At 34.9% G+C, this 15,269-nt stretch overlaps 1 protein-coding gene across 12 annotated transcripts in view; it reads left to right on the top strand.

Annotated features, from left to right (window-relative positions):
• The window catches only part of FNDC3A (fibronectin type III domain containing 3A), a 213,810-nt gene that overhangs the window by 105,806 nt on the left and 92,735 nt on the right, over positions 1-15,269 (top strand). For 6 of the 12 annotated variants that reach the window (XM_072610537.1, XM_072610539.1, XM_072610544.1 and 3 more), the window contains exons 3-4: positions 3,302-3,319; positions 3,692-3,767. The exons of 2 other annotated variants lie outside the window; for them this stretch is intronic. In XM_072610537.1, the coding sequence (XP_072466638.1) occupies positions 3,302-3,319; positions 3,692-3,767 (94 nt within the window). The remainder of the gene's footprint in view (positions 1-3,301; positions 3,320-3,691; positions 3,768-15,269) is intronic. 4 more of the 12 variants (XM_072610542.1, XM_072610543.1, XM_072610540.1 and 1 more) reach the window with 1 other exon arrangement.

The following is a 15,269-nucleotide window of genomic DNA, read 5'->3' as shown; positions in this document are numbered from 1 at the left end:
ACAAAAGAGGATGGTAGCTGGTTGCAGCAGCATGACCTTGTAAACAATGAAAAGTTACAGAAGGAAAAACAAAGTTTACAAAAAGCTTGAGAACTAACTGAGATCATTCTAAGAGTATTTATAAATTAAACTGAATGGACAATGATAAATATGACATAAAATGACACTTTTGTTAGCATTCTACATCAATCTGTTTTCGTTGTCAGTGACAATAGAACCATATATTTGTACTGACACTTCTACATGTTATACAAGGAAGATGGAAAAAAGCTCTTAAGAAGATGAAATCAGGTAGACCTTCTTACTTAACAAGTATTTCCAAAGAAATGTATTTTGAAGACCTTGAGGAATCAAATTTAAAGAATAGGGGGGAAAATTATGGACTATATTATCTTTTAAAAACCACGAAGAAGACATTATTATCCATTACATCAAATTTCTCTGAGAATGCGTCTATAGATGTGGCAAGAACATACTTAATATGTAAAGGAAACAGGATTTTGTAGGAAAGTGACTGAAAGGTATAAGAATATAGAATCCTGATGTTTGATGATTACCATAAAAAAGCATTTTACATGACAAACTAAAAATGTCTTTGAAGACTTTCCACCCGGTTTTCCCTCTCTCTGACTCACACTCTGAGCACATATGCATTTGTCCATATACCTATCCCTAAACATATTCACATGCATATTCTACAATATTTCTTCATATAATCAGAGAATTTTGTTAGAAAATCTTCTGATTATTAATAATCAAGCAAGGCATTCACTAGGGAGACATCTTTACCCCAGGGTATTAATCACTGTTATAGAATATTTCCCAGGCAGAATCCAAATGGGAAAAAAATTCACCATAGAGGGAGATAGTTATTCAAGGTCTTCTGATTGAAAATCAATAGGATGATCAACTCCTAGAGTTGGAAGAGTCTTTAACATTATACACATCAGACTTTTTAAATTAGATCCACAGACATTTAGAAGACATAAACTAGCTGGCAATCAACATAGCAGAAACCAAATAGATAAAGTCTATAAGTTGCCCATATTTAGGACATGTAGCTTGATATTTACCACATTGAGTTAGTTCACACTTTTCTTGTGTAGATATTGCAGAGGACAGTGAACTGTTCAGAAATGAATTGGAAGGAGATAGTGGATTGTATTATATTTGGCCAAATTGACTGAACACTGATTTTTTTTAAAAATATTGGTATTCTGAGATACAGTGGCTTTGTGATCCCGAAAAAGTCATTTAACTCAATGAGTTAACTCTCAAACACTTTAGGCAACTCTCTTAACTTTAGAAGTTGAAGTAAAGGTACCAACATTTATTGTTCCTCATCAGGAGCTCCCTGAAGATCACAGTTTGTCTCTATATCCTATTCTTTTGGAGGTGCCATATGACTGTCTAGTATACAACACCATGATTTCTGAAAAACTCAAAGTGTAAGTGACCCAAAGGCTCAGGTAAAGATACATGATAACCTAAAAAGTGATGTAGAGAATATCATCAAAGAAATGTATGATCAGAAAATTATATTAACTGAATTTGTAATAATAACATATAACATTTTTTGATTTGCAGAAGTGCTTTATTTATATTAATTTCACTTGAATTTCATGATAATCTTGGGAGATGGGTACAATTGAATCATTGCAGATGAATAAATAGAAGCTGAGAGTTGTTAAGTGACCTGCCAAAGTCACATGGCTAATAACATCTGAGACTGGATTTGAACTTAAGTCTTCATAGCTTTGTGCCTGGCATTTAATCCACTACAGATATTAGAAGGACAGCCTGATTCCTGTGCACATTCAATGGGACGGAACATTTATGTAGGGTTTAATGACATGCTTAAGAATTACATGGTATGAGAAGGTATAGGTGCGTTGCAGTGTGTGTTGTTGGCAAGAGCACTTATATCAATGAGCTTGAGGGATCTATGAAAGCATTCAATAATTAATGCCATTTGAGTGACTACACGAGAAAAAATACAAAGATAGAAATGGATGTGTTTTGTTTTCTTTTGTCTAGAATAGAGAATATGTGTTGGATTGGGGAGAAACTAGACTAGATAGTGTATGACCAAATTATAGAGGAACTTGAACTGTAAGTGTATAGTGCTTTTTGTTAACTTTCTAAAAAAAAGACCTAACAGAAAGAACTGAAATTCTTAGCTAAAGTTAGGTCTTATGTTAACAACTGCAGTTTAGTCATTCAAAAACTCTTTATTAAAGGGCTGTTTTTTTTACAAAGCCACCATATTTGCTGTGAGGATGGAGATAACATACATGAGATAGTTTCTGCCCTCGTAAGCAGTTGTTTCATAGGGCTAATGTTAAGCTGAAATTAACAGGATCCTGCGATTCAGAATTAGAACTGATGGGTAGAAGAACCAAGACACCTCATGCCTGTAAAGTGATTATACATTTATAAAGGTTCCCTCCATTTCAGTAGGAGACAGCTAGGTGACTTGGTAGATAAAAGTGCTGAGCCTGGAATCAGGAAGACCTGAGTTAAAATCCAGACATAGATGTTTACTAGCTGTGTGACCCTGGGTGAGTCACTTAATCTATTTATCTAAATCCGCTAGAGAGGGAAATGACAAATCACTCCATTATCCTTTACCAAGAACATCTCATGGTCAGCATGGAGTCACAAAGAGTCAGACATGATTCAACAACAGCAAATTTCATTAGTCTCATTTCAACCAATAACTCAACACGTACTGCTTACTCTATGCTAAACACTGTACTAAGTGCTGGGGACAGAAGTGCAATAAAGGAAGCAATCCTTGCTCATGAATAGCTTAAGTTCTAGCCAAACTGGACTAGTTATTCCCTGATCCAACCTGCTCTTACCTGTTTTTGTGCTTTCACATAAGTCTCCAAATCTGAATTTCACTCCCTCCTTAAATATCTCTTTAAATTCTGTTTTCCTCAAGTTTCACCTGTAATGACACTTTTTTCATGAAGTTTTCCCTAATTCACTTTTAGCTCAAAGTGCTTTCTCTCCCCTCATTTACTTAGAATACTTTATGTATTTTGCCCCTATCACCCTGTGCTGCATATTATGTTTCTCTGAAGATTATAGTGCATTACATATAGCACATAGTGCTTAATAGATGTTAATGGAATGAAATGTTTTTAATATACAATAATGCATGAATGTACTAAACATGAATTAGCCATCAGTTACTGTAATGTGTCAATTGTGTTGTATAATTAAGATGTGTATATTTCTTTATCACTGTACTAAATAGCCCCCAATTGCTTTTGTCTCTTCCTTTTGCTGTCAGCTGTCCCTTTTCACAAATGTAAGTATACTGTTTCTCTTAATCCATTTCCTTATAGTATAGCCAGTTGTCTGGGTGAGGGCTTGCTGTAAAGTACATGAGTTTTATCATTACTATTAGCTTTCTTTTTTATTTACTTCTTTATTCTTGATTCTTTTGAGTAGTTATTGTTGCTGAAAGTCTATTTTTAAAATAAATCAGATGTTTGTGTACTTTTAACAAACTTGGATTATCTGAATTACCAGTGTATGTGTTTCCTCTTGTCACCCATGTCAGAATACTTCATAGTGAGACATGCATCTTCTCATAGCTGGAAAACAGCATATTTTAAAATGCTTCTCTTCTGTCATTGTTTTAGTTAATTCTTTTCCCCCCTCCCCCACTTATTTTAAGGTTATTCTGGTGCAAGTTAACCCAGGGGAAGCATTTACAATAAGAAGAGAAGATGGACACATTCAATCCTTTACAGGTAAGATTGGTAATTCTGAGATTGAAGTACTATTTAGTCCAAATATAGATGACCCTACTTAAAATTAAGAGCTCTTTGAAAACTGATGGGGACATGTGGATGGGGAGGAGGAGAGAGAACAGAAGGGGAGATATACATATGTGTATATTAGGTATATAGTGAAAAATCATACAAAATTACTATTTTGAAATACTTAAGAGTTTTTAATGTATCTTTTCAAATAAAGCTGTCATTCATTTTTTTGTCACTATTGGTATCACTATTTTTGTTTGATTTTTATTTCACTTGATCTTCCTATAGTATGTCATTTTCATCATCATTCATAGCATTTAAAAAGCGGCATAGCTGTGGAGCTTTTCTTCCAATGAAATTTAAATCTAGCTACTAAGCCATCCACCAATGAGTTTTAATTTTTCTACCCGTTATGGAAGCAGGACTTTCCGTTAAAAGCTTTTGAAGTGCTATCAGCACCATTTTAGTTTTTCATTCAAGCATTCTATAAATCAGAGTTGGAAAAAATGTGAGACCTGTGTTTGGACCAGTATACTATGTAGTGATATTCTCTAGAGCAGGTATTCTTAGGCTGATATTTATGGATAGATTTCAGGGAGTCTTTCACCTTGCAAGAGGAAAAAATTACAACTCTAACTTGCTGCAGTTTATCATTTTCTTCAATTATAGATGTAGGCAACAATATGTATTATATATAAAAAATATATATATTAGCAGTACATACAACTATTACCAATAGAAATCATAGATATTTTCATATCATATTAAAGTTGTTAGAGATATCTCAAAATAGTATTTATAGTTATCACTACTTGAAAATTGCTATAGTTATTAGACCTGCCAGTAAATCACATGTAATTACAATGTTCCTGACTCCATACTGTATTTCAATACCATTCATTTCCTTTGTAATCTTATGTATTTTATTTTATGCATTTAAAAATATTATTCTTAGAAGGGATCTATAGGCTTCATCAGATTGCCAGTGGAGTCCATAACACAAAAGATATTTAATTGAAGTTTTTAGTTCAGCCCACAAAAACACACTTAGCCCATTACATTCTATACTAATTTTACACAAGAATCTAATCACATTATATTAACAGTTTTTCTATGGGGAAAAGTTTTCAATATTCCAACAAGAACAAACTTTTCAAATCCCATATTAATCCAATGATTCCTCTACTTTTCCCTAATTGCAAGACACTGGAAATGCATACTTCTTTAGTTCCTTGAGGGCAAGAATTGTCACACTTTTTTATGGTATGTGTGTATATGTGTGTGTGTGTGTGTGTGTGTGTGTGTGTATATATATATATATATATACTATCATGTAAAAAATATTTTCATATTAGTCACAGAAGAAAAAACAGTTTTTAAAAAATCATAAGAAAGAAAAGTGAAGAAAAATATGCTTCAGTCTGCATTCAGAGTCCATCTGTTTGTTATCTGGATATGTATAGCATTTTTCTTTCTGAATCCTTTGTACTTGTCTTGGATCATTGTGTTGCTGAGAAGAGCTGAATCATTCGTAGTTCATCACACAGTGTTGCTGATACTGTTGTCACACTTTTTTGTACTTGTGTTTACAGTATTTAACACAGTGCTTGGAAAATACTGTTAGGAGCTGCACATAAGGATGATAAGCTAGAGATATTAGTGATGGAAATTAGGCTCAAGAGAGTAAAGAGTTTATGGGGCCAGAGCCTTCAACTGATGTAAACTCCAGGAACACTTCTTTGTTACAGCTCCGTAACTACCCACTTCTTTTCTTTCTTGAATCCTGTACATTGATCTTCTTGCTTCAGTGTTCACTGCTGCCAATTGTTGTTTTTCACCAGTGTTTCTTTCTCTGACTCCATGAAGAATAGTGCATGGTATTATTGCATTAAAAACAGTTTTAAATCTAATGAGAGAGATAATATATAGATATATTAATAACTAGCTATTTGTAAGATCTCTGTAGAGAGAGCACTTGGGAGATAATCTTAGGGGAAGGCATTAAGAACTCTCTCCTTTATGCCTGGAATAATCTTTCTTCATTTCTGCCTCTTAGTAAGCAAATATCATCTTGTGCAGGAAGTCCTCCCACTCCCATTTGGGACTTTTAATGTCTTCCCTTCCAAAACTATATTTTATATACTCTCTTCTGTAGGGCAGCTAAGTGGCACAGTGGATTAAGCACAGGGTTTGGAATCAGGAAGACTCATCTTTATGAGTTCAAAGCCAGCCTCAGACTCTTAACCTGAGCAAATCATGTAATCCTGTTTGCCTTAATTTCCTCATCTGTAAAATGAGCTAGAGAAGGAAATGGCAAACCACATCAGTATCTTTGCAAAGAAAAACCCAAAAGTGGTCATGAAGAGTCAGAGACAGGACTGAAACGACTCAATTACAAAATAAGTATGTATTTATGTGCATATTGTCTTCCATATTAGACAGTGAACTCCTTGTGGGCAGGCACTTTGCTTTTCCATTGTACTCCTAGCGTTTGGTGCAGTGTCCATCTGGAACAGTGCTTAGTAAATATTTGTTGATTTATTGACATAAGGCATATAATTTTAAAGTTCATGTAACAGATTCTTCTTTCTAGCACTTTGTGTCAATGTTACCTAGAGGTAGCTTTATTTTTTGCATATATTTACAATACCTCCTTCACTTGGTTATCTTCCCTTTCAGTGTTACTGAAGTGGATAAGAAAAAAATAGACTTCTATGTTGTTAATTACAATTTATAAACAGCTTTCATTATAAGGAATGAAGTTGTAGAAAAGTTGTGAATAACAAAATGAGATTTTCAAACCATGTTTACTGCCGCAGTCCTAAATGTACTGTGTGTAGAAAGGGTCATGACAGTTGATGAGGTGAAATTGGAACGAATGTCTAGATTTGACCCAGTACATACATGAGTTCGATCCTGGCAATGACAGTTTTAAATGCATTCATGGACTGATTCTTAGTGTATTTAAAAACAGATTTCTGAAGAATAGGAAGGAAGCATATACTCATCACTTTTTTAAGGTTACCTAAGATAACATAATAAGCTACTGATCTATATAAGATAATACTTATGCTTCTTAAGGCATTTTGTAAACTGTGAAATGCTATGTGAACATGAGTTATACCTGCTACTTCATCCTTATAAAATTTTTATGAGAATGGTCTATCCATATATCTAGGGCATTTTTCTTTTTCTTCTAATTCACTTGCCCAGTCCAGGGATTAACAGTCTGTGAAGTGTGTTTTACCTTCCCCTTGAGTCATGGGAAGTCACTTATATCCCCCAACCAGCGCTTGAATGCCTGTCATCTGTGAAGAAGAGAGGTGGCAGAAGACATTGTCTACTCAGTGACAGTTTCTCAACATTTGAAATCAACACAGAACGGCTGGAGGCAATTAATGATAAATGATGAAAACAGGAAACAAGAATAGACAGACTTTTCAGATGATACTTTGCAATGACTCACAATCTGGTCACATTGAGAATTATAAAGAATTTAATATTTTGTTGTGTTTTAAACATTCATAGTAGTACATTTTGCCCATTAGAGTACATATATCCCCTTAAATATCTATAAGTAAGCTACTAAATTAAAGAAGGTTGTTGAGTTTGCCATTACTTCATACTTAATTGTGGGTAGGGGTGAAGGGGGAAAAGCAAATAAACAAGTCATTCAGTTTTCTGATATATAGATAGAAAATTTTAAAAATAAATCATTGTTGTAAAATGTGTAATAGGTAACTTCTGAAAATGAAATATCTAAGTTGTGAGAAATTTTTATGACATTTGTAGTGAAAAATAATAGTAAACTTCTTATAAAAAAATTATATTCCAAAGCAGGTTTTAATGTGTGACCTCTGAGGTCCCTTACAGCTTCAGACTCTACATTCTGTGATCCTGTAATTATCCTATAGTACATGAAATCAGGCTGACCTACTTCAAATCAAACTAATTTTTTAAAATTCGATTTCATAACTATAGTGTACGGTGCTAGAATTAGGGGGATGATTTAAAATAAGATAGGGGAAAGGCATAGACTGGGGTTGTTCTCATCATTGAAATGAAGTCTCTTCTGAAAGATACTTTCTTATTAAAGTGTCAGGAGATCAGATTAAAAGCTGGAGGTCATAGATTTGTACAAGTAGTAGCATATCAGATATAAAACCCTGACTGCATGGCAAATTGAGTAGGGAAGAGCAAATAATTAATCACTGCATAAATTCATTCCTTGGTCTCTACCTTAAAAAAGTTTTACCTCTCTTTACTCTACATATGAATCTTAAACTCTAGCTAACTTATTATTTACTGTACCTTTAACATGCTCTGGCGTTTTTTTCCAGCTTTCTTGTTAACTTGACTTTGATTATATGTTCTGTTGTGTATCTAAATTCTACCTGTAAGAACCAGTTTATATTCCGGCTCTTTCCTTGACCACCTGATCCTGAAGTGATCTCTACTTTCTCAGAACTTCATATAAATGGTTATAAACTCTACAGTAAGTAGACTTATGAAATTATTATCTCATCTATAATCTCGTCAGTGTGAATATTTCTTCTAATGATGCAGATTAAAACTCTTCCTTCATCCTACGGGCCCCTTGGACATGTCTTCTTTTAAATCTTGCACTGGGATTCTACCCACTGTACTAAGGGTATCCCTCCATATATTTTGACATTGCATGGATACCATTAGAAGCTGTATTTTTCAGTCTGGTTTAATGACCTTATAATTATTTTTATGCTCTCCTAGTGAGATGTAAAGTGTTCTCATAGCATGTTAAGATGTCAAATACAGAGAGATGGGCTGTGAAAATTATTGTAATCTTTTTGACTGGTCCCAGCACAGTGACATGCACATAGTAGGTATCCAGTAGGTATCTTCTTTTTGAAGAAAGTGTCATATCATGAACTGTACTGTCTTCATAAAAATATTTTATGTGTTAAAGATGTACTTTTTAAGCTTGATATTTTTAGGGAGAAGTTCAGAGCAGGTAGGAAGAGAAGCAATGCTAGGTGATACAGAGCACTAGACCTGGGTTTTTGCATCCAGCCTCAGACACTAGATATGTGACCCTGGGCAAGTTACTTAACCCCTCAGTCTCAGTTTCTTTATCTGTTAAATGAGGAAAACTTGTGAGTATATTTGTAAAATGTTTTGCAATCTTTAAAGTGTTGTATAAATGCTATCATCATAGTCATCATTAATATTGATATTATTAGCTAGGGTGTTTCTGAGAGTAAGAAAGGACCTCCACATAAAATAAATGATTATCAGCTAGTTTTTTAGTGAACTGTGTTGGAAGATCTGTTTGGGACTGTGAAAGAAAGTGAAACTTAACATTTGAATATATATGCATTAGGCATATATTCTTCTGATACAGTATTGGTTTTGAGAATATGGCATGGAAGGAAGAAAAGAAATTTTAAGGAAATAGGAATATATCCTAAAAGTCTTCCTGGTGCCTGACTTAGGTCCCATCCTCAAACCCTTTTCCAGAGATTTATAATGGAATCATATCTTATTCATATTTGAATTCTGCACAGTGTTTAGAGATGATAATTTAATCCATGGAAGCTATTGAGATCAGCAAGCAAAATAGTATAGAGAGAAAAGAGAAGAAGAGGTCTTAGGAGAGAGCCTGGGAAACTACTCACAATTAAGCAGACATGACCTTGATGTAGTCCCAGCAAAGGAAACTAAGAGTGTTCCCTTAGACAAGACAATCAGGAGAGAATAGTGTCATGAAAACTTTCTCTCATAACTCCTAGTTCACCTCTCTAAGGCCAAACAAAATGAGTCTGAAATTCCTGTTTTATACGACAAACTTTCAAATACTTTCAGACACCTATCATCACATTGCAACCCTCTGCCACTCTCTAGATCATTTTATTCTGTAGGCTGAACATCCCCAGTTCCTTCCAAAAATCTGTTAAACTGCTTTGAGGCTACAGGAAGTTATGTAGAACAGAGGTGTCAGACACTCAGATGGTAAAATTCCTCAGTGCATCCAAACCAAATTAAAATGTACAAAATAAATAAAAATAGAACATTTGTTGTTGTTGAACGTAAGATTCTTTTTGAACCCCATTTGGGGTTTTCTTGGCAAAGATACTAGAGTGGTTTGCAGTTTCCTTCTCCAACTCATTTTACAGATGAGAAAACTGAAGCAAACAGGATGAGGTGTCTTACCCAGGATCACACAGCTAGTAAGTTTCCGAGTCAAGATTTCAACTCAGGTCTTCGTAGCTCCAGACCTGGAGTTCTTTCTGCTATGCCACCTAGTAGAATATAAATAATGTTAATACATGATTTTCTAAGTTGATATCTTGCCAAAGGGATCCTTGTATAAGGTTTAGTGTCCTCATTTCCATTTGAGTTTGGCACCACTGCTCTATAACACATATTCACAAATCTCATCTCCATTCAACAAATAATATCTTTAAAAATTGACCTTTAACATGAGATCAATAGCCAGACAGTGATTTAAGAAGAGAGTGAGAGGAAAGGAAGTAGAGGCACCAGCTGTATATAGCCTTCTCATGGGAAGAAAGCTATAGGTGGGGAATCTTTGACCTTGAGACCACATGTGGCCTTCTGTGTCCTTGGGTTTGGCCTTTTGACTGAGTTCAAGTTTTACAGAACAAATCCTTTTATTAAGGTGATTTGTTATGTGACATATGGATTCAGTCAAAGGGTCGTACTTGAGGACCTAGAGGGCCACATGTGGCCTCAAGGCTGCAGATCCCCCATCTACAAATAGGATAATAGCAAGTACAGATGGATCAAGAGGAAATTTCTTGAAGCTGGGCAAAGACATGAGCATGTTTGTAGGAAGTAAGGAAGCAGCCAGTGAAGGAGAGAGATTGAAGATTAGTGATAGTGAGGGGTTGATGGAGAGAGGATAATCTGCCATAGAATGCCAGATGACATGACATTATTTGTATACGTAGAGGAATTCTGTTTGTGGAATTGAATTGTAATAGGTCATCCATTTATAAATTAGGCCCATTATCAGTTAAATGAATGAAGTGACCTAAATTGCTCTGCAAAGGTATCAGAATTCTCTGTCTTGCCATAACTAATGACCATTTTTCCGTCATATCCTTCTTGACTTCTCTGCAACTTTTGATGTTGTTACTCAACCTGTTATTTATACTCTGTTTTCTTTATATTTCCTGACACTGCCTTATCCTGGTTTTCCTCCTCCTCTTCTGAGCATTCCTTCTCATTCTGCATTGCTGAATCTTCATTCAGGTCATGTCCACCGATGGCCTCTGTCCTGAAACCTCTTCTCTTCTTCCTCTCTACTACTTTGCTTGGTAATCATATCAGTTGACTCAATTATTGTCTTTAGGCTGATGATTTTATTTTTTGTTTTTTTTTTTTATTTTAATGTTTAGTTCCCAATTCTCCTCTTCCCCGACCCATTGAGAAAGCAGTGTAATACTCATTACATATATGAAGTCATACAAAACATTTCTGCATTGGCTGTGTTCCAGGAGATTTAAAAATAAATAAATAAAGACAGTGTATGCTTCAAGCTGCACTCTGAGCCTAACCATTCTCTATCTGGAGAAGGATAACAGCTTTATCATGAGGTCTTTGGAATCATTCATTGATCAGAATTACCAAGTCTTTCACAGTTGGTTATCTTTACAATATTGATGTGTAAGCTGTTCTGGTTCTGCTCATTGCATTTTGCATCAGTTCATAAAAATCTTCCTAGGTTTTTCTGGAACCATCCTTTTTGATAACATTCCATCACATTCATATGCCATAATTTATTCAGAGCATCCTTTCAGTTTTCAATTCTTTTCCACTACAAAAAAAGCTTATGTTAATGGTTTACAAATCAGCTTTTCCTTTCCTAACCTCTAGATTCACATCTCCAACTGCCTCTTGGACATCTTGAATTGTACTCCCTGTAGACATCTTAAACACAACATGTCCAAAATGGAACTCCTTATCTTTCCCCAAACTCTTCACCTCTTCTGAACTTGCACATACCCATTGAGGATATCATCGTCCTCCCAGTTACTCAGCCTTCCAGCCTAGGTGTCATCTAAACTCTTTACTCTTTCTCACCTCGCTTCCAGTATCCAAACAGTTGCTAAATCTTGTCATTGCTACCTTCATAACTTCTCTTCTGTATGCCTCTTTCTCTATTTTATCCTACCACTACCTGGGTGTGGAACACCTGGATAATTGTAATAGCCCTCTTGTTGATCTTCCTACCACAAATCTCTCCCAGCTGCAGTCTGTCTTCCACTCAGCTGTCAAAATGATATTCTTAAAAGTGCAAGTATAACCATGTCATACTCCTATTCACATAAATTCTAGTAGTTCCGTATTATTTGATCCTTAAGACCAAATATAAAATCCTCTGTTTGACATTCAAAGCCCATCACAACCTGGCCCTTTTCTGCCTATTCAGTTTTCTTATACTTCCTTGTTGTTCCTCACATAAGACATTCCATCCAAATAACTGAGAGTTTTCACTGACTGCCCTCAGTGCCTTCTCTCTGGAATTATTTCCAGTTTATACCATATACATCTTATTTGTACATAGTTATTTGCATATTATTGCTTTTATTAGAATGTGTCCTTAAGAACAGAGACTGTTTTTGCCTTTAATGGTATCCCTCATACTTAACACAGTGTCTGGCATGTAGTAGATGCTAAATTAGTACTTCTTGACTGACTGGTAGTTTGAGCCATTTGTGATTTAATTGGTGAGTAAAATCTCTCCAAATGCAAATCAGAAACCTTCTGTGGATTCTTATCAGTAGATAAATCTACCCAGTATACTGGAGATTTCTCTTATTCCTGTAGTATCTTGAGGGCAATAATATGTTTCTTTGGGCTTTTCATCTCATTCTCGTTATATGACCATTCAACTTTTACATCCTTATACATCCCCCTAAAATAATATCTCTTATGCTTCAGTGGCCCAAGAAAAGTGCTCTTTGCTTTTTTCCCTTCTTCTTCAGGTCCTCCACTTTGCTTAATCCCATCTGTGAACCAAAAAATTATTTCCCCAAGACTACTTCATGTTTAGTAGTACCAGTGATGTAGTTAACAGATACAGTGATTAGACTACGAAATAAAGAGTCAAACTATATTTTAATGTGAAATTAAGACTTTTTAAGAAATATATTTGTACCTCTAACAGCCTTAAAAGCACCCAGAAAGTACAGTTGACATGTTTTTCTCAATCATCAACATCCAAGTTAAAGTTTTTTAAAAGTATATTTTTATTAAGATAGCTTGTTCTCACATCACCTACATTCCCAGTGTTTTCCTCTTCCTGCCTCTCTCAGAAATTCCTTAGAAGAAAGAATAAAAAGAGGAAGAAAAAATTCTGTGAAACTAATCTTCATATCAAACTTAATTCTGACAATGTGTGCCCTGTTCTGCACCCATAGTCCCTCATCTCTACAAAGAATCAAATTGAGGTGCTGTTATTTCACAGTACTCACTTTTGAATACATTGTTGTCATTGTGTATATCCTTTTCCTGGTTCTGCTTAATGCACTTGGCATCAATTTATACAAATCTTTCCTTGATTCTTTGTGTTCTGAATATTCATTGTACTTTAAAGCATAATAATCTGTTATGTTCACGTACCATAGTTTGTTTAGCCATTTTCTAATCAGTGGGCATCTACTTTGTTTCCAGGTCTTTGCTGTTACAGATGTTTCTGTAACTGTTTTGGTGTATACAAGACCTTAACTTTTAGTCCTGAACTTATTAGGGCATATTCCAAGTAATGAAATCTTTGGGTCAGAATTATATGATAATCACTCTCTTTCTACAGGCCTAAATTGCTTTCCATAATGATTAGACAGTTCCTGTCTCTACCAAAAATGCCTTAGTATGCCCATCTTTCTGCAAATGCTCAGACATTCACACGTTCACTCTTCTCAACTTTCATTACCATTGGCTGTTCTCATCTTTTCTGTTTTACTGGGTACAAGTTAAAACCTCTGATTCATTTTGAATTTCATTTCTCTTCTTAGTGATTTGGAACATTCTTTCATATGGTTGTTAATAACAGTATTTAAATGGCACTTTAAATTTTGAAAAAAGATTATTTCATTTGATGCTTACAACAACCTTGGGAGATAGATGCTGTCCCCATTTTATTCATGAGAAAACTGAGGCTGAGGGAGGTTAAATGATTTGCCCAAGTTACATATTATTATATGTTTGAAGCTGAATTAGAATTCAGATCTTCCTTACTCCATGTCTTTGTACCCTAGTCGCCTAGTTTATATTTATTTTGAAAACTGTTTGTTCTTATCCTTTGAATGTCTTTGGGGAATGATTTCTTTATCTTAAATATTTCTGTTAATTACTTTCCATCTTGGGGAGGATGGGTGGAAAGGAGGAGGGAGAAAAAATTTGGAACTCAACTTCTTATAAAAAATGAATGTTGAAAACTATCTTTACATGTAGTTGAAAAAGAAACCAAAATGCTATTTTTAAAAAATCATATTTCTGTTGTATATATGTAGCAAGATTTAAACATACTTTTTTTTCTGATTTTCTTTAATTGTTACTATTATAACAACATTATTTTCTATGTCATGGATTAAATAGAGTTTTATGGGTTAACCTTACAAGCATTTTTAAACTATTTCTATGGGAAAATACATTCCAAGTTCCAAACAGGTAACTTAAAAATAAACTTTGATTTGGTTGTAAAGTAATAAACCTATTTAAAATAGTCACACTTCTCCTTTTCTTCTCCCACTTTTACTAAGACTTCCTACCATCCCTATTTTGTTTCTTTCCCACATTATACCACTATATGTACCAGTAGCCACAGATTCCCTAGGATGATTCTGTAGGTCTTTATGGCATTTAAAGGTGGAAGAGACCTTAGACGATGATGAGCATCAGGTTGATGATAATGGTGGTCATTGCTAGCATTTATGTAGCACTTTATTTGGTCCCCACTAAAATCCTGGGAAGTTGGTGCTATTACTATCCCCATTTTACAGATGAGGAAGCAGAGGCTGAGAGAAAGTGAATTACTTGCCCAGGGTCACACAGCTTGTAAGATAGACTATAAACAGTTCTCAAATGCTACTTTGACACTCAGTAACTCTGTGTAGCCATGTAACCTCTCGCAGTCTCAGTTTCTTCATCTGTAAAGTGAGGATGATTACAGCATTGCCCCACAGAATTGTTGTGAGGATCAAATGACAAAGCATTTGTAAAGTGCTGTGTAAATTTTAAAATGCTGTATAAATAATAGCTATTATTATTAGTGCCTAAGGCAGGATTTGAATTCAGGTTTTCCTGACTCTTAAGTCTAGCACCTCCTCCACCATACTAACTAGCTCCCAACTAGATAACATCTCATTCCTTGTGTTGTCCCCTCCATTCCCCTTCACTTTACAGATGAGAAAACTGAGGCTAACAGGATGACTTGTCCAAAGTGAAAAGTAATAATCAGCCGATCCTCTGACTCTAAGCCTGACA

This window comes from Notamacropus eugenii, chromosome 5 (genome assembly GCF_028372415.1).
Source record: "Notamacropus eugenii isolate mMacEug1 chromosome 5, mMacEug1.pri_v2, whole genome shotgun sequence".
In the NCBI taxonomy this organism is placed as follows: Eukaryota; Metazoa; Chordata; class Mammalia; order Diprotodontia; family Macropodidae; genus Notamacropus; species Notamacropus eugenii.
This window is presented reverse-complemented; position numbering and strand designations above follow the sequence as displayed.